The sequence below is a fragment of the Amblyomma americanum genome, chromosome 1 (assembly GCF_052857255.1).
Source record: "Amblyomma americanum isolate KBUSLIRL-KWMA chromosome 1, ASM5285725v1, whole genome shotgun sequence".
In the NCBI taxonomy this organism is placed as follows: domain Eukaryota; kingdom Metazoa; phylum Arthropoda; class Arachnida; order Ixodida; family Ixodidae; genus Amblyomma; species Amblyomma americanum.
This window is the reverse complement of record NC_135497.1, coordinates 425,714,469-425,738,585: the sequence shown is the minus strand read 5'-3', so window position 1 is coordinate 425,738,585 and position 24,117 is coordinate 425,714,469. Positions and strand designations below refer to the sequence as shown.

The following is a 24,117-nucleotide window of genomic DNA, read 5'->3' as shown; positions in this document are numbered from 1 at the left end:
GGTCCCAGGTCGTAGAGCAACGTGAACACGAGTGTTAGGGACATAGATGCCACAATGCCGCTGATGGACAGCACACGACCCACCGCCGGTCGGCTGCAAGCGTTTAATGCAGAGCACAGTGATTCGTCACAATTGCAGGCACCATTTGAATGCGCAACATTCGCTTCTTGTTGAAACTTGTCAGGCAGTGCGAAATCAAGCACTCTTTCCGCTACAGTGTGCAAGGATACATTATCTTACAACACTTGCTGTGACAACGCAGGGACTGTTAGCAGGGCATTACTTTTAGAACTGTAGTATTACCTGACCATGCCGACAGTTAATACCATGATAAGTGTCACACATATATTGAACTCTAGCCAACAAACTCTTTTTGTTTTCGGCACTGAGGCAGGTGTGATCTGCAGAAATGAGCACAGTTCTCACCCGAGGAGAAGCTAGTCTACAGGCGAAGCTAATCTGCACAAATTTCGAGATCAATTTTTGTCACTTTATTCTTTTCTCGTGAGGTAGCTAATTCCAGCCGATATGCATGTGATCGGCCAGGGTGGTGACATTTCGCGAACGTGCTCCGCCTGCTCCTTGGTTTCAGGTCTCTTTCGCTGTGGTTTCTGCACCGTGACACTCACGTGATGAGTATGTGCATCGAATAGCCGTTTGGAAACCTCTGCACGTATGCGCGTTACGCGAACATGCTTACGCAAAACCTCAACGATGATCGCCATGCCAGTCAGTAGGCAATAGGCCAGCTATTACCATCATATGGCTTGCGTGTTTTATTCAACTGAAATGGGTACTCTGCTAATGGGAAAAGTATACACAATGCGCAAGCGGCCAACAATGTAAGATTTCTCGGTACTGAGACGGTATCGACATTACCACTTTTCTACTGGCCTCCTTTTCGAGTCTCCATGGGACAAAACCGCTCAGCCTATTAAAAGTGCGCAAAGCTTCGATATTTTTTTTCGGCCTCGAAAAAAATCAGCACACCATATGAAAACTCTCCTCTCCTCTTGTGGTTACATTCGTGTGACTGCTCGGGCTATCTGCGGTGATGCTCACGCGTCTATCTTGAGCATATGCTGAAGTTTTAAAACCTTTTCCAAGGCAGAACTGAAATGAGTACCCAGCGTAGGGTGCACCATGTGGTCACACTGCTAATACTTCCAAATGAGGAAGAGAGAGAAAGCAAGGAACAAGGGCTTCGCATATACCAGCGCATAGATGCGTTAAGTATCGTAGCTCGCGGATGTATTTCATGGGTGGGAACGGAGCAGGACACGCTTTTTGCGCCGTGTGCTCGTCAAACCATGCCAACTACGACATCTTCAGCCCTAAAACTTTGCCTCGCACTTTTTTCGAAACTCAGTGAAAGCAGCTGCTGACCCAGCAGATGCAAAGACGTAATCTGCAGTCTGCTACTGTAAAGGAATGATGCGTGACTAGCTTAACTTTTGCTATCTTTCACTGCAGCTATCAGATTGCCGAGGACAAGGGTGGGAGGCAGTCGCCAATCGTGTTTCAGTGAAATACACATTGACGGCTCGATTCATAATTTCCTGGTTTATAGCCGTAGCTCCAGCTTCTGTATGAAAGAACTGCCAGACCGGGTACGCGCGCCTAGAAAAATTTGTTCCCGGCAGAAATTTTCGTGGACCTATTGAGCAGTAGGGCAAACTGGGTAACTTTCTTAACGAAAGAATTGAAGCACATACTGGTAGAACACGGGTGCCAGCAGGACTCCAGCCACGGTGAACTGCATCATCACGGCAAACAGCCAGGTGTGTTCCAGGCACTGGAAGAAGTACAGAATATTCAGAGATCCATATTTGTTGCCGGTAAGGCGCAAAAAAAGAAAGCTTTTTAGCCTTTGATATCTCCCGGCTTAGGGAATGTTGATTACGCACACAGCGAGGACCCAATGAAAAAAATAAACACGAATTACGTCCGTGGTACGTGTCATTAGCACTAGCTGGTCCACACTGTGCTTTTGCAAGTCAGCGCTTGTGTTGTTGCATTTGCTTTGCATTCGGCTGCCTCGAGTATACTGTCGTATAGCTCGTTTGCGGCCACCGTCACGAGAGCATTCCATATTTGTGGCTCTGCCCTCCTGTGCACGTGCAGCGTTCGGAGCACGGTGCTCCGGATCGTCTACATTCACAGCCCATTCCGCAGCGCGACAGACGTGCCACAGCGCGGCAGGCTGCTTTTTCGTACTGTAGCGGCTGCTTCTGCGCTGGTGCGCAGGATGCCGCGCCATCCAGTCATTTGGGGGTGTTATCATGAGAAGCGTCCCAGGGCGTTCGGCGACGTATTGTTCGACCCTGCACCTGCCTGCTGACAGCGAGGTTCGCGCGAGTCACGGGCTATGTACAAAGGGTGGTCATGTGAACCGCAGACGCTCGGCACTCACAGCGACTATTCTGCTAAAACGTTGAGGCCACGAACGTTCGCTATCGCAGCTTCCGCTGCGAAAAAGCGAAACAAAATTAAGGTGGCCCTCATGGGCCCAGTCAGGATACGCTGGTTGTCACGCTGTAAACTGTGCATCCAAAAAATGATGAATAATTCTTTCCCTACCGAGGGAAAACAAGCAGTTTCAGGTGGCGTGCGAAAACAAGTTATTTACTCAAACTTAAACACGTTGTTTTATTGCTGCGCGTCATAGTGTAGCTAGCAGAACTCTCTTCTCATTGAAGTAAAGAAAAAACAATGTATTGCTTATGCAGGAAAAAATCCTGGATTTACAAAATTTGGCAGACGCATAAAAATTAACGAAACTAATAAATCTATTCAGTGTAAAATGGAAGAATGAAAATCTAGAGCATACGTTTTATGCGCTGATATGTCACAAAAAGTATGTGCAGTTACAGAACTGTTCATTGTAACGTTCTGGTGACAGAAAAAAAATAAATTGCTTGCGCGAACCGCTTTGGGATACTGCGCAGTGCAGTGCGAAGGTCGACCTCGGGCCATCTTGCATATATAACTGAATTCGCTACACAGCTGGCGGCAAGTAATCGTTGAAAACATGCCCGGTATACCTTCAGAAGGCTTAGGGAGCGACGAATCTCCTCGGTAGCGGCCAAAACAAAAGTTACAGATGTGCACCTGTCGTAGTCTGTGCTCGGCGGAGCAGTCATCCATGTGCGTGAGAATCAGACGAAAATACACCATTTTTTCACAAGTTGCCTTTTGAAACTACGAAGTCTAGTGTCCATGCTGCAGAATAGCGGAAACACCGCCGTTGTTGAGTGGAGTCGGTGCGCCAAGGGGATGCCAACTTGCCCGCCATGTTCGCCGTGATCGCTTTGAGCAAACAGGGTTCACAAGAAGTTCAAAAATACTGCCTCGTCCGACTGACGACAACACTGAATCCAAAACTGAACTACAGTTGGTTTGCAGCATACTGCACAGTGTTACCTGCCCAGAAGTCGCCCGTATTGCGCCATCGTTCTAGTTGAAATGTTTTAGTAGGCGCCAATAAGGAAAAAAATTAAAAAGGTCACAGGCCATAAAATGCCTTTCGGAAAGGCTGAAAATGGCACCAGACGTTAAACAGATATCGATTGAAAAACAAAGATAGGTCTGTATCTCTTGAATACAGTTGCATACTTGTGCAAAGTGGATGTTTGGACTAGTTGCTAACGCATAATTTGGAGGGGGGCTTAGCGCGAGAGAAACAATGACATGAGAGGGACACAGGATGAGCGCTCTTCCCGTGTCCCTCTAATGTCCTTGTTCTTCTCGCGCTAAGCCCCCTACAGATCAACGTTTGTATACGTTGCATTTGATTAGTTTTTAGATCCAACTGAGCACATGTCGGACTGCGGTTCAGTCTGCAGGTGCGCAAAGTGAGCGTGAAAATGTCGTGAACCAAGACGCAAGTAACACATCTGACAGTCCTGTGGGCCGTAACATGGCCAATACTTTTCATAACGTAATATGCTTATATGAAGGCCACGCACGTGTGATTCTTGTGAGCTCATTTTTTAACGTACTGATTCAATAACATTCCCAGCACCTGCATTTGGGGTAGTGCTGCTTGTCTCCCGAAGAACGAAGAATGCGGTTCGTTTTCTTCCTGATTTCGGAAACGACATCATTACACGCTATAGCGATTAGATCCTCGAGCAGGCATCGCCTGAGTCTTAGGAAACCATTATTCATCTTAATGCAATTAGTGTAAAGATTAGCTACGTTCAGCCAAACAGCATCATGAAATCCTGGCCCCTTTTCAAGCGAAGCAGGAAAAGCGCAACAGCGTCAACAGTGGACACAAGTGACACAATATTTTCCGGTTGGTAAATCAAACAAGAAAAAGCGCACAAAGAGGATACCTGCTGCTTCCTCGGGAGAAAGTTGTTGATGTGCAGCACGTTGAACCACCAGCTGCTACGGCACTGGGCAACCATGCGTTCGGACTCGAACTCCCACGTGGGACCCTGACCCAGTTGGGAGAACACAGGGGCCACCAGCACCGTTGTAAGCACCATTAGCGGCGCCAGCCTGCACATAAGGGTTATGCGCACTCCGGATTGGTTTCATGCGTACCGCAAAGGCTTTCAGTCAACTAAAAATTGGCACGTTTTCGCTGGGATGCGTGATACACCAGACTTTTTCTGCGGGAAATATTGTATCAACCACACGAAACGGTGTCACAGTGACGGGCGGAGGGAGCATCACGCGTTAGGGGCAGCCACTGTGGTGTCAGGCACTCTAGCAGGCATTGCAAGCAGGCATTGCAGGCATTGACTCTGTCAGGCATTGCAAGCAGCATGAGTGCATTTCAACATGTGAACGCACATGGGTGTTAGGTAGAGCCGGATCAAGGACTGAAACGGAAATCCTGCAAGCATTTTTCACTAACGAGAAAATAAGTGTACAGGTATCTTAGCAACCCGTCAGTTTCTCTTACGGAATAAGGCGTGAAGTGAACAGCCGCGCTCCTAGTGATAGGCAGTTCACCTTCTTAGGCAGCTGGGTCAGTATGTTTTTTTCCCATGTTCCTTTATTTTTATTTCTATATTTTTCGTCAGCGCTCCTCTCTGCGTGCGCATATGCGACTTGCACTCTACGCGGTAACATATACAGGATATTCAAAGCTAAACTGTCAGAAAAAAAAACAATCAGCAGTACACAAATGCCTTTTTCGCTCGTAGATTACGCGACCAGGTGGGCACAATTTTTTTTATTTGATACTTTTTTTATTTGAGGTTATTGTCGTCGTCATTCGCCTAATTAAGCAAAATCAATTATTAAAGTTCTTAATAATTGGCCTTAGTGCCCATGTCTACCACAGACCAGAGACCACAAACCACAGACGCCACTGTTATGGAACGGTAGTTGCTAATGTCAGCTTTGTCCCCCTTTATCTTATATATCATGTTCATTTTACCTAATCGCCATCCACCGGGGGCTTTGCCATCCACTATCCTTTTGTTCACTACCTCTATTAATGCTTTCTTTGATTTTGGTCCTAGCATCTTTATTAACATAATCGGAATACCATCTGGTCCTGCCGACGTGCTACTAGGAACCTTCTCTGCCCTTTCCCACTCTTTTTGCCCAAGTGAAGCAAATGCAGTAACCGGTCTATCCTCCTTCGATAACTTATGTGCAACATTTCTTTTTTTAAAATTTTCGGTCATCATTGTTCCTATATGTTCCATTGCTTCATCCTCTTCAAGCCGAATATCTTGATCTGTAACAAAAAACCTTTGCCCTAGCCTTGTCATTTTACTCTTGTTTTTAGATGTTTCCATAATTTCTGGGCTGCTTTCCTATCCCTTTTATTTACTTTTGACATCCATTGGGGACCCTTTCTTCTAATTTTCTCATTATTAAAATAGGATGCTTCTCTTCTACACTTTATGAAGGTATCCCATTTTCTACCTACTTCAGCTTCTGGTTCCCCCTCTTCTTGGAATATCTGCTCTCTGGACGCCTCCTGACGTTTTTCTATGGCCTCCTTGACCTCTTCATCCCACCAACTCTCGGGTTTGCCTCTTTTCCCTTTTGGCTTGACTCACAGCTTAGCTAGCTCTACCTCAAGTAATCGAGTTAATTTGGTATAAGTACATTCCGTTTCATTATCCTTAAAAATTAATTTCTCAATTTGTTTGGCTGCTGCTTCCAATCGCTTTCCTGAGTAAAAATTCCCCTGTGATTGTTCATCTCTCTTCAGTCATACATTGGTTTCTCTTCTGAAAATCAACTTGATACGTTTGTGGTTACTACCTAGACTTCTGGAACCATTTTCATTTATGCTCATTACCCCTAATTTATTATATATCCTATGTGAAATAAGTGCATAATCTATCGTCGAGTGCAGACTGCCTGCCTACCATGATATAAGTTCTTCACACTTCTCGGTACTGTTGCATATAACTAAATCATGCCTGTAACACATATACAGCAGCATGCTTCCTGTCGAATCTCTGTACCCATCCAGGTCTTCTATGCATGCATTCATGGCGCCTAAAATAATTATCTCGCCCTGCCCTCCTAGCTCACCAATGTTGCTGGCAATGAATTCTACCATTTTCCTGTTTTCCTCTTTGGCATTATCTCCTGTCCAGGAGTAAAGAAAGCCAAGGAGTGTTTGCTCCCCTGCCTTGTTTCCTCTTAATCCTCAATGTTCTTTGCATCCCAGTTTACCATTTGAAAATTCATACATTTTTGAATGAATGCCCCAATTCCACCCCTCTTTCTGCTGCCCTCTGTATTATTGCAATATTCTCATGCGGTGCCTGGGCTGCAAGGTGGTTGATCCATGTCCCTGAGATGTGTTTCCACTAAACCATATACCATTAATTCCTCCCGCCTTATCTGTTCTTCTATTTCATCCCATTTCAGCATATTCCTGCCACCTTGCATGTTAATGTAACCTATATGGGAATTAACGTGGGCCTGGCGTTTGTATCCATTTCTTCTCGTATGAATTCATCGTTTTTTTACCTTCGTTCTTCCTTGTCTGCACTGGTTCCCTCAGAGCTCTGGGTCCCACCAAAAATGTTGTTGCCTACTCCCTACCCTCTTGCCATAGGCATCACCGTATTGAATGCCATCCTGTGCAAAATGGTGGGAGCTGACCTTGTACACGTCCCTGTTAACTTCCATCATCCCGTATCCAAGTCTTCGACTCATTAACCTTATTACACGGTTAGCCTCAACGATCCTCCTTTCCGTCCCGCTAGACTGCCTCTACACCTCTGGGGTTGTACATATATCGTCACATGCAGCCTCTCCAGAGGCTTCTCTAAGCCTGCGTATCCCCACTTCTGTTTCTCGAGGTTCTCGTTCATCCACTTCAGCAGTCCTTTGAGATCAGCGTGGATAACGACAAGGTGTTCTTTATTCCTGTTGTCCTTTACCACCTCCTGGGCTTTGGCCATTGCATTCACCATGCACTTCCGTGACTGGGCCTCCGCCTGAACACGCCTGTCCGCCTTCACTGTCGTCAAAACGCCTTTCTCAACACTCGCTACGTTCTAGTCACCGACTACCAGAACCCTTCTGCGCTCTAACCGTTCACTTTCTGACTTCGACTGTTGGCCTCCGAATTGCACTAGCTGTCTCTCCTGACGCCGTACCCTACTGTCGCGCGCCACCGTGCCCGCTTTTACCTTTCTGTCCCCCACACCCAAAGCCTGCTATGCTACAGCGTTGTAACATCGACGAGCCTCCTTCAGGCTTACCAGGCTGTCCTCGTCGATCACCTGACACTGTCTCGAACCGGGGTGACCTGCCAGCCGCGGCTTGTGCACTCCTCGCACTGCACTAGTTCCCCGTCCTACCTGGATGTCCTAGTTTGCCGACCCATCGTCCGGCCGACTACGTAACGTAAAAGCCCGCCAAATATCTACACAACGCCCTACGGCACACACACCTTCGCTAGCATTCCTACCCTTAATACGGTATAAAACTACCGTCCTACAGCATGTACAAAAACAAATACCAAAAAGCACTTAGCTTCGGACGAAGTCGCTCGAGCTACAAATAAAGCCCCGTCCTCCGACGGCGTCACAAGATAAAAACCAATGAGGACAAGTGGCGCTATCTGGCGCCTTCACCGCGTTTCTTGTTTGAACAGCAATGTAGCGCGCGGCGGCGGCAATCCTTGGCGCCGGGGTGGACGCGCTGAAACTCTCTCAGAATAACAGTCTTGTGCCTTGACAGTGTTGTTATTGTATGTAGTAATTAAAAAACAGTTCGCAGTTAGCGCTCTTTCACTTGACGATATTTGAAGTATTTTTTTACAACTACACACGAGAATTTTTGAAACTCCTCTGAGCCTCACTAGGGCGTCTATGGATGTCTTGTAGCTTTGGTGGACGGAACCCTGACGAATATCTACAGTTGAATATCTATTCGTTCAACACATATCAGCATAGAAAATATTCGTATGAAGCAGCTATGTCAAGTTGGAGCGTAGTTTTGCGTCGAACACCATCCCTTTGCAACTATAATTACGCAGATTCAGTTCAATATATGGAGGCGAACATCTCTCGACCTGCGCGTGCTAGAGAGATCCTACCCAATAAAGTAGGCTTGGAACACAACCGCTGCGAAGTTTCCAAAGTAAACAAGCATGCTACGTTCATTGAATAAAATGTTTATTAACCGATTTCACTTAATTCAGATCCTGACGACAGTTATCCTCTCACTTCATGCTGGCCTGATCGCATAATCTACATGCGAAACAGCTTTTGCGTTCTGCTCATCATTTTTTTTAATTATCAGAGTCGAATTTAGAAAATTCGTTTTATACCCTGTTTTCGCCAAGGCATATACAGAAATTCTTGTCAAAAGCAGTTTTGAACAGGAAAGAATCGATGAACACCATTTGTTCATATATTATAACATTTCACTATAACAATAAATATATCCACAGATCTCCCGCCGGCAGCCTTGCATTTTTTTCGCTGATAACGTGTTTGCTAGCGTCAACAACGTTCCCTATTGGTTTTATGTGGTAGTCTTAACTACTCGTTGCGAGCAATAGAAAAGCTTTTAAAGAAAGATTTTGTTACGCCTGTGAAGAATGGACCATTCAATATTTACATAACACTGGCTTCGGCATTTCAAAATTCAAACTTTTTTGCCCTTGAATGCTGGACATGAAATACACATTTGATGTCTAGTCTCCATCGTGTCGGTCTCCCTTTTTCGTTACCTTTCATAAGTGCTAGAAAAAATTAATTTCGAATATGCTCATCTAACAGCGCCATTGGCTTCGTAACGGCTTTTGGCGCTGGCAAGTTCTGGACCGGCCAGCTTTCCTGCATCTGACGATGAGGGCCTTAGGACGTGTCCCACAAACCAGCCCTCTTATTAGCTGTGATGTTAGTGGACTCCATTCTTACATTAGGCCTATTGTCTCTCCCAAAGTACTTACTCGTGCGGGGAAAGCGGTTCGAACAACCCACTTCCCGTATACATGGCAGGCTCGAGTGGTGGTATAGTACCTGGTCACGCGATGAAGCAGGTACTTCAACAGGTAGCGTTTTGTCTGCACGGCGTTCTCCTCGCGAAGCCTGCGGTTACTCAGGTAGACCATCATGAGACCCCTGTGAACAAAAGCGAGCGCTTAGATGCTGGCCCAAGTGTGGCCAGCATCCAAGCTGACAAAGGCATGATCATGCTGGCCAAGGCATGACCAGTGTTACCAGATATAGAGTCGGCGTGGCAGCATCACGTATTATAGCTTCCAGCTACTTTCGGAGATAATGGTGTCCTGCGGATCATTCGAGACTATTGTGTGCTCGATTGCAATAGTTACCTGAATTTAAAACGACGTTCCCCGCTTGCTGAGCAGAGCGCACAGCGTCTTGATTCATATATTGTCCGCAGTAAGAGGTGAAGGCTGCTTCAAGGAAACATGCTAAGGGCTAATGGTGATGAATGACTTAGAGCTCTGTTGTTAAGGAGGGTCATTGTTCTATGTAAATAAGAACAGGCGAGAAATGAGAAAATGGGTGGTGGAAAGGAAGTCTTTCTGGAAGCGCAACACTGGACCTTATCTGAGGCGGGGGTCAGGACAATGTCCTAAGTAAAAAGACCGAGAAGCGATATCCTAGCCGTAAAAGAGGACAAATGACCCGGCTATCTTTTAGGCGGCTTTCCGGTTTGCGTGTCGAATAAGCAGCACATTCAGTCCACTTGCGTAACCGCACCACACAGTCGTTCCGTAAGCCGTGTTTAAAATACATCTTGCATTCTTTTTCTTGTACTACCTTTACACGCGCTCTTTAAAGATGCACTGTGGTCTGTACTATAGTCTCTAGCAAATGCATGTTCTTAGTCGCTAGGCGCCATTAGATGGTATCCACACACTTCAAGAACTGGCCACGCGGCGCAGACGTTGGGAGATTTCAGAAAAAGACTAGTGCGAATGCGCACTGCTTTCGTCATTTGCCTCTTGCTTGTGACTCAAGCGCTCCTGAACTTTGTCCAGAATCTTTAGAGGACAGTCCTTGAAGGAGAGATATATTTCCCCTGCTCTTCTGCAACAGTAAAATACACCACAAAACTTGCCGCGGGCCGACTGGTGTCACGATTGGTGGGTATTAGCATAGCGGAGACGCATTAGCGTAGACGTCAACTGCATAAACGTACGTCGGTTGCACACGCACTTTGCTGTGAGGTGTGCTGGGTAAGTACCCACCTGCCACTGCACCTGTGCAGCAGACATAAATTAATCCGGTAGATGTGTACCCTAAAGCGTCTCCGCCATGCTCAACTCTCAAATATTGCCACCTTCGGTGATATCGGGAACAACTTGTGGCAATCAGCACAGCGACTATTTGCGGCACAGTGACCTCTGAAATGCGCCCTGTGCAAGGTGCATATTTCCTCTGTATATGAAGGTAGGCAGTTTTATCTGTAAGCATTCACTGGTATAATTGGTAATATGCTTTAAACGTTGCGTAGTAAGTGTGTGAGACGACTCGTATCAATGGCGTGCAAACGCAGGCTAAGCATTAAACGTGCTATTTTGTTCCGTGTATGAAGGTAATTAAAATATATGGGCTTCGAGGCCGAGAAATGTAAACAGGGAAAATAGTTAAGTAGACATGTGTCTAAATTCAGAGGGAAGAGAATCGCAACGGCAACAAATGTCGAGGGAGAAGGTGCCATATATTAGACACCAATCATTTTCAATATGTATATAAGTTCCAGTGCACCATAATTGTTCGTCACGTAAGCAGGTGCTTACACACGGATATACGGATATATATACGGGCGGATATACGGGCCATGTCGCCAAATGCGGATAACTAGCAAGCATGTTTCCGAGCATAGCTACAGGGGTTTGAAGAAATAGTATTCAGTATTATGTATTAAACTATACACCTGTGATAAACTGATATTCAATTATCTATGCCTATTACCTATGTGCAAGGTATGTTTGTATTCATGGAGTAGCATGGCAGGCCGACAAACAGGCAGACCGCTCCTGCTCTATTAAAGTCCCTCCTCCTCCTATTTGTATCCGTTTGGCTTCTGCTCGCCAGCAATGCTGCTCGCGCGCACCCCCTTATTGGCCTGACTTCCTATTGCTCATTACCCCTCCCCCCATTCTGGTACCCCCTCAGTACGCGATTGTATATAATCGCTGTTCTCGACAGTAAACGCTGTTGTTCACTGCCAACCATCGTCCATGCTGTTGCGCAGTTTGCATGCGCGTTACTACATTATACAAGAGCGGTCTGTTGCCTTGTTTTAAAACTAAGAACATTTGGCTGTAATGAAATAAAAACGGCTCTTTCGCTGTAGTCATGCAGGGCAAGAAAAATATTTTGTCCAAGGCGTGGCTTTCTCGGCGGGGCACTTACAGCAAGCAGAGGACGGTGTCTCCGGCAGGAGTGAAGTTCACGATAAACTGTATGCTGATGTCTTTGATCTTGTCTTTGAGGAGCACCAGGTTCTCTAAAACACAGCACCAACGTCATTATGAAGCACAGAAAGGCACGGGCGGTTCTCACGAACAATTCTTGTCAAAAGTTTCAATGGTAGCCCACTTCGACAGTAGTTGAAGTGGGAGGACTTCCTGTGCGGCGCTGTTATCGATAGTGCACCATATTGCGCCTGACGAGAAGACATATCCCTCGCGGTCTAACGAGAGCGCATCATCGTCAAACGCACGAGTGTGCGAAGGTTATGCATTACGCGAAACCTGTCGGCAAGAGCATTAGGGCGAGAGGAACATGGCTTCTCGCCTGCGCAGCCTCAGTACGCTGGCAGATTGAAAACTAAACATTTTGACAGATTTCCCTGTCTGGTTGGTGGTTGGCCACCCTTGAGGCCGACGAATGCCTTGTCTCCTTCGACGTAGTGTCCCTTTTCACAAACATCCCCATGAAGCTTTGCGGTGGCCGCTACTCGTGACGCCCTACAACGCGACGACACACTCAGCGCACGAACCCCGCTGAGCGTAAATGATGTGTGCCGCCTCCTGGAGTTGTGCCTATCAAACACATACTTCTCGTCAAACGGGGAACTTTACCGACAAGTGAAAGGAAAACCAATGGGAGCATCCATGTCTGTCGTCATGGCCAATTTAACAATGGAACACGTCGAACAACGAGCCCTAAACTCATTCCACCCGAAACCAAAGATTTTTCTCAGGTATGTCTACGACTGCTTCGCCGTCATCAAAAAATCTGAGACTCAAAATTTTCTTCGTCATTTAAACTCCGTAGAACCCGACATTCAGTTCACGCTAGAGGTGGAACAAGAAAACTTCCGGCCGTTTTTGGACATCTTCGTGTCCCGAAACGACAATACCCTTCAATTCTCCGTATACCGCAAACCAACCCACTCAGGCCGGTATATCCACTTCTCCTCGAACCACCCGACAGTCCATAAAGCATCAGTGGTGAAGGCGCTGTTCAGAAGAGTTGAGACACACTGCAGCACAGAACTTGACAGAAAAAAAGAACCACGCACGATATTCAAAGAACTCATCATGAACGGCTACCCAAAAGACTTTATTCAAAAAACCATTCGACGTCAAAAACACAACATTCGTAAAAAAATTAACGCACAAAGATCAACGCCACCACCAAAATACGTCACTTTACCTTATGTCGGAGGTGTCAGCGAAACCATCATCCGAATCCTGAAAAAATCGGGTCTCCAGGTTGCGCACAAGCCCACAAACACTGTTACGCTTTGCCTACCTGTTCCCAAAGACCGGCCGCAGAGAGAAAGAGCCCAAGGCATTGTCTACCCAACTTCATGCGCCGACTGCGACGCAAGCTACATCGGCGAAACCAAAAATTTCAAAGAAAGAATTGGGCAACATAAGAACGACGTCCGCAAATTCCCAAGACAGCGCAATCCAGTAGCCGAACATACCGAGGACTCCGACCATAGAATCAACTCTGAAGAAACACGCATCCTCGGAACCGAAGCTAATTACCACTAGAGGCTCCTTCTGGAATCCTGGCATATCCAAACCACCCCGAACAATATCAACCGAACAAAAGGAAACCTGCCCCCAGTATATGGCCAGGGACTTCGCTCTTCAACGCAACGAAAAAAAGTCGCCATTCAGCCTCACCCTGCAGTGCTCCAGCGTGACTAACAGCCTAAACCCCCTCCCCCTACCCCGCGCCTTTCGCGACACAGCTGTCGTTCTTTTCACCCCCCCCCCCTCCCCTCCATACCTAAAGACACTAGCTACTGCCCTCAGTCACCCCTGATGAAGGAGCCGAGTCGGATTCGAAACGTTGGGTTAAAGTTAAAATTTTGGTTGGAGATATGCAGTTTATTATAGGCACGCTGGCAAGTACCGTTGAACATACTGTACTGTGCAGTCTAGCGCGATTTGAAGCTGATCACGCTCGTCCCGGCTGAAACGGACAAAGAAATTTATCGTTGCATTACGTACATTCAGTCCGCAACGAAAATGACCGCGCAGGATAGGGGAATCTTTGAGTTAGCTAAGTGCATATATTGCTAGCAGCCGCCTCGCGAAAATAATTCTTGTTAGAGCAGTTTTATATCGAGTAGGTCAACCCTGAAGTGATCTCCTTAAAATCACGTGAGTCTGTACAATGGCAAAAAAAATATTTGCACCATTGGCAGACGACCGCAAGAGAGCAGTCATGCCTCGCGGCGCTGCGGTTCGTAAACATGCTGATAGCGACGTTGGCAGGCCGTTCCCTAATTTGAAGCAAGGGGCAGTCGGCGGAAAGCAAGTTTTGTCATATCCACCCCTTCCCATTTGTTCGAGCGGCACTTTGCTGACCCAGGTGTTGGCTGGCCGTGCGTGTCTTCTCTGCACATGCATTTGTTTTTAGCGCTATCATCACGAGCAGCAACATCTTCACTTTAAATGCGGTTTTATTAACGTTTTATTATAGAAAAGGCCTGCATCGAAGACTGCAGAAAAAATTGATTATGGACTAGCTCTGTTAGGCCAGGATGTACTATCGGCGTCAAATGAAATGCGAACAACGGAATGCGTCGCGAACGGTCCAGATTAGGCCGTCTGCCTGTCGCTAGCAGCGATAGGCGCCCGCATCCGGTTATCGACACTTTTTCTTGTTTTCTCTTGAGTTCGTTTTCTCGCTTTGCCACTGGAGCGCAACTGGCGCAGCGCAGTTCCTCTAGCGGCAGCGGCTGTCGCCCGCGTATGTAAAGCGAGCGCTGATAGAGCCCTGGCTTGCAGCGCTTCGATTTTTCTTCAATCATCGTGGTGCTAAAGCGCATGTTCTGCGAAAAAATGAAGGTCGACCAGGGAGATAGGGCCGCTCGCTTCACTCGCTGCCGCCCGCGAAACCACGCTGTGCAAGTTGTGATCGGTGAAAAGCATGAATGTGGCGCTCCAGCGTCAAAGCGAAGAAGCGAAAGTCAAATAAAACAAAAGAAAACTCGCAAATCGGAAGAGCGCGCCTGTAATTGATAACGACAAGCAGACGGCCTAAGCTGGACCGTTTGCCACGCGCTCCGCTGTTCGCATTTCATTTGACGCCGCTGGTACGTAGCGTAACCGCGGCGACATATAATTCGAAAGAGTTAATATATGAAAGGCACGCATTGAGTACATGCGCCATTATTCACGAATAAACCTTGAACCGTCGTGGCGGAGTGGTAACGTCTCCGTCTGAAACGCCAAAGACCCTGGTTTTATTCCCAGGCTCGACAGATTGTTTTTTTTTTATTCAGAGAGTGTGCGGGTGTAGGGGGGGGGGGGGGGTGTTGACCACATGGTTGGGCACGTCGTCGGTCACGTGGTACGGAGCAGCTGCCGGCGGCGCGACGCCGTGGCTCGTCACGCAATTGGTGACGTGCAAGTCACGTGGTGTGGTTTCCAGAGGATGCGCAGACCAGCGGAGCTCGCTGCGGCGGCGGCTCTGGCGCGCCAGCTGTGCGCCGTGTGACGTACTGCTCCTCGCGCATGTGCAGCACGGCTCTCCACGAGCCACGCAAAAATGCTCAACCTCGGCCAGTGTAGCTTACGCTACAATATGATCGTGATCGCTTACGTCGGCAGGGTAGAAGCGATAGGCTTCTAGAGGCGTGACGATCACTTACGCTCCGTACATAGTGGTGGTGAAGTATAATGGAACAAGGAGGCCAGCTGTGCTGATGTAGTATTGAAGTGATCCATTTAGGTTGTCGTCCCAGAAAAAAGTTTCTCCCTTTTCTGTTACAAAATTTTCTGATTGGTCGACAGAAGTCATGTGACCTTGTGAAGTCACCACAACCCGACCACCACGTCAGGTGGAAACCTGCCCACCGAACTGTGAGCTACCCGGCCGCCGTGGCACGTGGGAAGTGAAATTTATTCAATTAAATTCAACGTAATTGCCACCTGCAAATCATGGCGCTGCGCATCTGCCTTGCGAGAGCTCAGGAAGAGCAACCAGGGTCTCATAAGCCCCATCGGTTTGCAGCTGTGTTTTGAACAGCCACATGCCGGGGCATTGGTGCATCGCTTAACCGCTGCACCACTGCGCCAGTAGAGGTATGAGGATTTCCCGCGTTCTAGCATTGGGATAGAACGGGTCGTGACGTCATCAACACCACGTGGTCACTAGTGTACCAATCATATGGCGGCACCAGATTTTAATTTATGAGAATGCCCAAAAATTAGAAGTTGGCCCATCCCGGAAAATATATTAGTGGGTGGATTATGTTGGATTAGTGAGTCCGATTAGTATAACTTTATATGATAATCCAACGGAAGGTACTCGAACACTCTAGAAGGAGATGACGAATGCACACTATACGAGGGCAATGTAGCCGGTTCCAAGCAAGTTTCGGTGGAAAAATCGCAAGAATAACATTCTGTAGACAGCACTGCAGGTAACCTAAATTGTATCGCATTTAATTTTGAGAATGTTGCTAAGAAGGGCGCCAAGTTTTTTTTTCAGCCTTCTTGAAAATATTGACTTCGGTAGAGTAGTTTGCCTTAGTAGATTAAGGCTAAAGCGATCCCCCACAAGTGTACTTTGACTGTACGCCAATTGCCTGGCGCCGTGAACAATGGTCTCCCCACCCCCTCCCGAGAAGAAGAAAAAATGTCCGGTCGCGCTCTGCAAAATCAAGTTTGAACGTGCTATCAAGCAGTTGACCACACTAACGACTGCTTGGCTATCTTTCAAACCGCTACAAACACCTTTTTTGGTGTTTGTGCTGGTTTACAAAGTATTTCAGTGGTTTGAACACAAATCTCAATTTTTTTTAATGCGAGGGTCTTGCTCTGGCTCCCATTTTTCAAAAGATGGGACAGCATAAACGACCTCATTTGAAAATTGCCGCACGGGTTGGGAAAAGATTTGCAGGATTTACCTAAGAGTATGTTTTGCAGCTTAAAAATGGAATTTTATGCCCTCCGTCATAATTACCACCAACAGGTGTTGAACGTTAGAAATGTCTAAAACTCTTGTTGAGCAAAACTGGTCGCAAAAATTCAACAAGATACGCATAAAGCGTCACATATTAAATAGGAAAGCAGACATACAGAGAGGACTTGCACTTTCCGTATCATGTTTCCTGGCATACTTTCCGCGAAATATTCCTATGTGGGTACTTAGCACTTAAGACATAATAATTGGCGGATGTCTGACACGGACGCCTCCCGCTAGAACGCCAGATTACTCAGACTGAGCGGGAGGCTACACAAACAGTTTGCGAGAACGAATGGCATTTCTGGGAGTAGAGCGCTGGGTATCGAGCCCTGAGAAGACCAGTGGTAGGCCACACCATGGGTCTTTTCAAGTTGTTCACATTGCAATCTGTAAGGCGCACTATCGACATTTCGTCCTGACTGCGATTATAAAAAAGGATATAGTGAGAGCGTCTCAGAATGATGCGTGCATGTCTCGAGTCAGCATTCTTGCCGCTAAAGTTGCCTTCATTTCAAGCGTTTGCGCAATACCTTGAACCTATAGAGCGTGGGCTTCTCATCAGCTTGCAGAAAGAGGCAGCTATGTTGTAAGGTGAACTGCTGGTCTTGAAAAACATGCTCAAAATTTATCACGAGAAAAACTTGCAGCACAGACAATGGGAGAACACTTTTAAAACTATAAGTCTAAAACAGCTATATGTGTGGAAGGGTGCGTCGTGGGAGAAACAAAGTTGGAAAAAAGGGCTGGCTCTCACTGGTCAGCATCATGGAGTGCAGCAGCAGGAAGTGGCCCATGATAAACCAGACGACGCTGAGGGCTCGGAGGCCCACTACACACGCCATTTCGCCGCGCTCGTCGTCCATGCTCAAGAGGCGCCGCGTGTTGCTCGGGGCCGAGAAGCATCGGAACAGGTCGCCCACCCAACTGCGCCGCTTCTCTGCATGGCGGAGAAAATGTTTAGCCTGAAATTGGAAAGTGTTATAAAGGAAACTGGGATTGAAAGTGAGAGGAGGCTGCTAGCAGGACGAAGGTGAAGATGTGATAACACAATGAGCCATAGGCGTGTCGTCCAAGGCTTGATACAACTATAAGCACAGAAGGTGCCAGTACATAAAGTATGCAAGGAGACAGCACACACACATGCTCCATAGATGAGCAATAAAGGCATCCACTAATTGTGTCCACTCACGGGTTGTGTCGAGCTCTTGAATTCCTCGTCTTCTAATTTGGATAATTTTGGTAACTACGGTAGCTATCACGGGACATCTTCTGTTGTGGCTAAAATACTTTTAACCTGCAGACTGAAGCACAGTCGTGGTGGCAGCAGCGGCGGCAGGCCATCTGCCATTTTTCATGACAGTGTATAGCCGGAAGGTTATAGGAAGGTAAAATTCAGGAAAATGGTTGCGCTAACGCGTGAAAAGCCACGCATAGGCACCTTTCCAGCTAGATATTTTCGGGCAACTTGTTACGATGAGGACAAAAGTAAGACACCATCACCGCTGCGGCTCAGCCCGGGTTGTACTTACCGCGGCAGGAGGCCGCAGCAACAGCAATACCTGTGTTTTTCCTAACGGATGGAGCTCGGGTGGCGCAGTTGGCAGTAAGTTAGGTGCCTAGAATCCATCTCTATCTAATAACCTCTTGGTCCATGAAACGAGCCAACGATGAAAAGACTGCTATGCTGGTCGACGAGACAAAGTGCTTGAGAACAACGCTAGCGGATCTCATCACGTAGGAAGATAGCCTGCATACCAGCGCCACTAAAACAGCCATCACTGCAAATACGGACGGCCACAGCTGATTTATTTTTGTTATGTATTTTGCGAATGGCGTAAACGGTGGTTATTTCGGCCTCCTGACGATTTTCAGCGTGTTCCAATATCGCTGCGCGCCGTGTTTAAATGCAGCTCGGAGGGTCAGCAGTATAGGTAGCGAACTAGTCCTCAGCCACAGAACAGCGTAGCCGCGGGGCGCTCCGTCAGGAAAGGTCTGCGATTAATGCGCAAACGCCATGACTAACGGCATCGCACCGCCTACATATACGCACTGTCTGACAGTCCTGCAGTAGGAGATTTTAGTACTCTGAATGCAAAGTTGCGCGGGGCCGCTGCGGTGGCTCAGTGGTTATGGCGCTCGGCTGTTGACCCGAAAGACGCGGATTCAATCCCGGCCGTGGCGGTTGAATTTCGATGGAGGCGAAATTCTAGAGGCCCGTGTACTGTGCGATTCAGTGCACGTCAAAAAACCCGAGGTAGTCGAAATTTCCGGAGCCCTTCACTACGGCGTCCCTCATAGCATGAGCCGCTATGGCACGTCAAACCCCCATAAACTATAAACGAAACCATAAAACTCAAATTAGCGCATTGGCAATTCGTCTTGACGTGCTCAGTTAGCATTTGGCTCCTGTATGGTCTTGTTGCTGTGGCCTCGAGTCTCACTTAAGGGCTCTGCGTGCCAGCCCAGGTGTGGGTTTTACATGGCTGGATATTGGGGACAAAATGATGCGGGAAAAGTCCGTGCGGCAGAAAAGCTCAGCAGCAAAAGGCGCAGCTGAAAAATCTACAGTACAGTGCCTAGCAAAGCCATCCTGGAGCTATATGGTGAAAGCGCACCAGCATCAGCATCCAGTTCTATTGCTCATTCACTACAGGCGTCTATTTTCTCCAATATGAGCGGCTGCACGGTCGGTTGTGCGGAGCTCTGTATACGTATGGATAACCGAGCTGATTATCGGCACATGGCTTATTACTGACACGTGGCAGCAGCGTAAAGGATGTACAGCGCGAAAAACAGATGGACCACAAAAAGTCTGAAGCATTGGCTCTGACTCAAAAGTAGAAAAAAGTTCTTACAGCAGGCACATTTTTTCAGCCATAATCATGCGGAGAGCGTACCAGCAGAAAACGCATGTCACGCAGGAAAAAATGAATGATGAACGCTTAATGAAAGAACGCACGCAGGTTACCTGTGAGAACATTACTTCTTTGTTGTTCAACGCCAAAGATGGCGGACTAACGCACAGAGTGGTGCTCCTTGCCGATAAAATACACCCCCGTTGGCATATAAGTGTCATCAAACAAGGCGCTATTTCTGCACCTGCGGACTCATGGGAGGAACGGGGATGGAGAAATGGGGAAAAGGCGTTTTTAAAAGCGCACTCCAGACAATGTTGACCTGCTCGTGACTCCGACTAGGAAATGTGTGCCTGTGCGTGTGATTTTCGAGTTTTTCCTATCGGTTCTTATTCGTCTTTCAGGTTTATATAAAAGTATTCATGAAATAAAGCTTTTAGATGTCAATAGTAGCGCCTGTGTTGCTTTCATCCTGCTGTCCTTGTACTCCTGCGCTCAGACCACGTACGGTCAGGTCAGTACCACCTTGCATAATAATAATAATAATAATAATAATAATAATAATAATAATAATAATAATAATAATAATAATAATAATAGGTTTTGGGGGAAAAGAAATGGCGCAGTATCTGTCTCATATATCGTTGGACACCTGAACCGCGCCGCAAGGGAAGGGTAAAGGAGGGAGTGAAAGAAGAAAGGAAAAGAGAGGTGCCGTAGTGGAGGGCTCCGGAATAATTTCGACCACCTGGGGATCTTTAACGTGCACTGACATCGCACAGCACACGGGCGCCTTCGCGTTTTTCCTCCATAAAAACGCAGCCGCCGCGGTTGGGTTCGAACCCGGGAACTTCGGATCAGTAGTCGAGCGCCCTAACCACTGAGCCACCGCGGCGGGGCTTACCACCTTGTACAAATTTCGATTTTACGGCGATCAGGCAATGCACCTTTAGATCTGCGCAAGCGTATTTGGACAACCTGTCTGCACATTTTTTTGCAGTGATAGCACAATGTGAACAGCGAAACGAAACCTCGTTGCCGTTGCCCACTCACTGGTCTGCCGCGTGACTCACGGCTCGAGCGCCTCGTGGCTCGTGGCACATGACCACTTGATCTCTCGCTAAGGTAACACGGAAGATGGTTCGCCCGAGGCATCGCCTCAAAGAACTTTGCGAACGTCTCGGCGAACACGAGCGCAAGATACAACTACAGAAAGATGCGCAGTTTCGCGCCAGTGAAGCGGCGCGGGGGTTTTAGTGGGGCGAGACAATCCTGGCGTACAGACCGCGATGACGAAAGATTGCAATGATCAGGAAGTCGGCACTCGCGAAGCCTAAGTTGTTATGAAATCGGTGAACAGTTATTGGAAGCATATTTAGGGCTCGTGATCGTCACCCGACACGCACCTTAACAGGCAAGGAAGTCGCGTTCTTAGAAAATGCCCGGGAAAAGGTTTTCGTTACTGGCTTTCATGTTTTTTCTCTGGCGTGGCATAACGTTTCGGCGCGTCACCACTGCGCAAAGTTTGTATTCTTGATCCTTTATTCGTCATCTACTTCATTTGTATCAATGTGCCTACAGTGCTATGGATTCCTTAGTTGTGAGTTGAAGGGGTTCCAGAAATTTTGACTGCCTGGAGCCAGTGAACGTTAAAGAACACAAGGTGGTCGAAATTTCTGAGGCCCTTCACTATAGCGTTCCTAATAGCCCGAGTAGCTTTGGGACGTTAAACCTCCATAAACTAAAAACCTTAACGATAGTCCTGTGTACGTACTTTCCCGTCCCGTCTTTTTATCACGCTGTTGGTTTGTAGCTATTCATAACCATAGCGAAAGGTTTCGAGTGTTCTATAGAGACTTCTGTCGTTCACCGTCAGAAAAAGTCGCGAGCTTAAGTTTCTCTTTCAGGGCAGTCAGGCTGTGGATCTTTGAGTGGCAATAGAGGGAACTTACCATGGACGCTGTTCTTTGTCGGCTTCAAGTTGTCCAAAAGAGACAGCAGCGACCCGATAATTACGAAGAACAAGATCACTCCTAGCACGACACTGAAAAAGGAAACGGCGGAGTAGGCATGTCATGAGCGAGCACACGGCGCCCTTTAGATAATATCACGTGCGTAGGAGTTTTGTCTCCTTTTACGTCTAGTCACTCTAGAAAACTGAAAAATAAATTGAGAGGCACAGTCTTCCAGGGGAAAGGCATTTTAGAGCAGTCTTCTTGAATCGTGTTTGCTTTGCGTGGCTCCAGTATCGCGACAGTGGCGCACACAACGCGCGTTAACTAAAGGCCATTCTTTCTGGAAATAACATGGACTCACCTCACTGTTATGTTGCACATAAGCGCTGTTAAGGTTAGAGATGCTCGGTTGTGTGGATTTAAAATGGGGCTAATTCAGAAGTGAAACCCCTATCCCAGCGAGCGAGAATCTATGGCTACTCGAAAAATGTAATTCCATAGATTTTTTTTTTTTTCAAAGAAGGAATGGCTTGAGAGACGGCCTTCGGACCTCAAGATTAAAACAAGCGTATCCAAGGAGCTTTCTTTGATGATTAATTGCACCTGAACGCTTGTAAACGTGGCAGCGACAGTCCCTGGAAAGCCAGTGAAGCCTCTGAAAGCTGGAAGGAACTGGCTAAGTGAATGTTGTCAAGATATTTAACAGGGAATTTTGCGCAGGAGGAAGGCACTGATGCGACTTTTTAATTACACTCTGCAGAAGAGTAACAAACGGAAGAAAGGTACACGAGACTGCTAAAAAAAACCCAAAATGTTTTGACCCCCATGCAAAGCTACTTTCCTGCAAAGGTAGGACCATTCTCTGCCTCGCTTTCAAATATCTACTTCAAATTTTTTGTCTTTTAAACGCTTGAAATGCGTGCTTCTTTGCGACGGCTTCCGCAAAAAAGTACACGTGTACTATTCTTCTTCTTAATGTTCTCTGAATTGAGCTGCCTGGCGATCTTTTCAGTAAGCGGTCTACAGCAAACGCTGCGATTCCCAGCTTTTTCCCTCCCTGAACCCGTTCTCATTAAGCTCCAATTCAGAACGAACATTTCAAAAGGCCACAGCACTGTTTTATCAACCTCTTCTCATACGAGCGTAGGTTCCCTTCGCCACCATTCAGTAAAACTAGAAATTTCAATTTCAATTTTACTCTTCTGTTTGCAGCAATAACTTGGGAGTCATCAGGCAGTGAAAGTTGCGGTTGTATCCTGAGGGTGCCTGAAGTAACCGTACTAGGGAATGGTGCACGAACAATGTTGCACAATATGTCCTAAATGCCAACACAGGAAAGTTCAGTTCATCCTGTGTAACCCCATTCAATGCCGTTCAGTGCACTTGCGGAATAATTTAACGTAGTGGGTGTATTTTTGGACAACGCAAAAAAAATAAATGGGTTGTGAAAACGACAGCATTAAAGACATATATGAAATAACAGCAGGAAAGAAGTGGTCGCTGGTATTATAGATGTAACATTTTTCCCTATCGCTTTCGATTAAGCGTACGTAATTAAAATTCATATGGAGTCATTAATTCAGTAAAACGGGCTATGTTTCCCCGAGCGACTGCCGCATATAATAAGTAAGTCTGCGTGTTAGTGGCAATGTGTCACCTCTAGAGTTGTCCATTTTTTTCACTCTGGTATCAATATTTTATTTTGAAATTGCTCGGAGCACATTGTACGGAGATTGTCCATTCGTTCAATTTGTTGTTATGTATATCCAGTGAACAATAGTTTAAAAGAATGTAAGTACGATACATGTGCTGCAAAGAGAAATGCTTTCATTTGGAGAATCAGACTACTTTGACCATTTGTCAGTGAGGGCATAGCCCAAACCAGTGCATAGCACTGCAGTATCTGCAGTAAAAGATTACCGGAGGAGAATGCACAGAAGATAATTTATTTCAGCGCATTGAAGTAATCCAGGCGCCTGAAATGTGTCAAGGTACGAGGGCACTCGCATGCTCTATTCGTTGGTAACATTACCTTACGACTGAATCGCGAGGCAGAGCTACAGCAAATTTTTTTTTTTGGAGAGGACGCATCACGTAAACGTTTGCTGCTAATAGTACGTTAATAAAAACAAGACAGTAATTTTTGAAGTTTCCCTCTCTCTGTAATTAAGTAGTTTCACTGTGAGCTGACCACTTAAGGCAGCGTTCTTCATAAGGATTCTATAAATTATATTTATATGATATACAAAGAACACATCACGAAAACAGCGCCGAGTGTGATCACATTTTATGAATTTGCGAAAACTCGTGCGGCTAATATTACCATTCCGCTACAAATCTCCATTGAAAACAAGATGCCGAAGTCAATATTTAAAAGTTGACTGTAAGAAATTAGTTAACATTATTCACCTGTTTTCTGACGTTTGCTAACATGTGTAT

At 46.7% G+C, this 24,117-nt stretch overlaps 1 protein-coding gene across 1 annotated transcript in view; it reads right to left on the bottom strand.

Annotated features, from left to right (window-relative positions):
- The window catches only part of LOC144103697 (O-acyltransferase like protein-like), a 72,370-nt gene that overhangs the window by 7,934 nt on the left and 40,319 nt on the right, over positions 1–24,117 (bottom strand). The window contains exons 5-11 of the mRNA XM_077636357.1: positions 21,676–21,767; positions 17,623–17,805; positions 11,841–11,934; positions 9,471–9,572; positions 4,341–4,509; positions 1,716–1,795; positions 1–93 (exon numbers count right to left, since the gene is read on the bottom strand). Of these exons, the coding sequence (XP_077492483.1) occupies positions 1–93; positions 1,716–1,795; positions 4,341–4,509; positions 9,471–9,572; positions 11,841–11,934; positions 17,623–17,805; positions 21,676–21,767 (813 nt within the window). The remainder of the gene's footprint in view (positions 94–1,715; positions 1,796–4,340; positions 4,510–9,470; positions 9,573–11,840; positions 11,935–17,622; positions 17,806–21,675; positions 21,768–24,117) is intronic.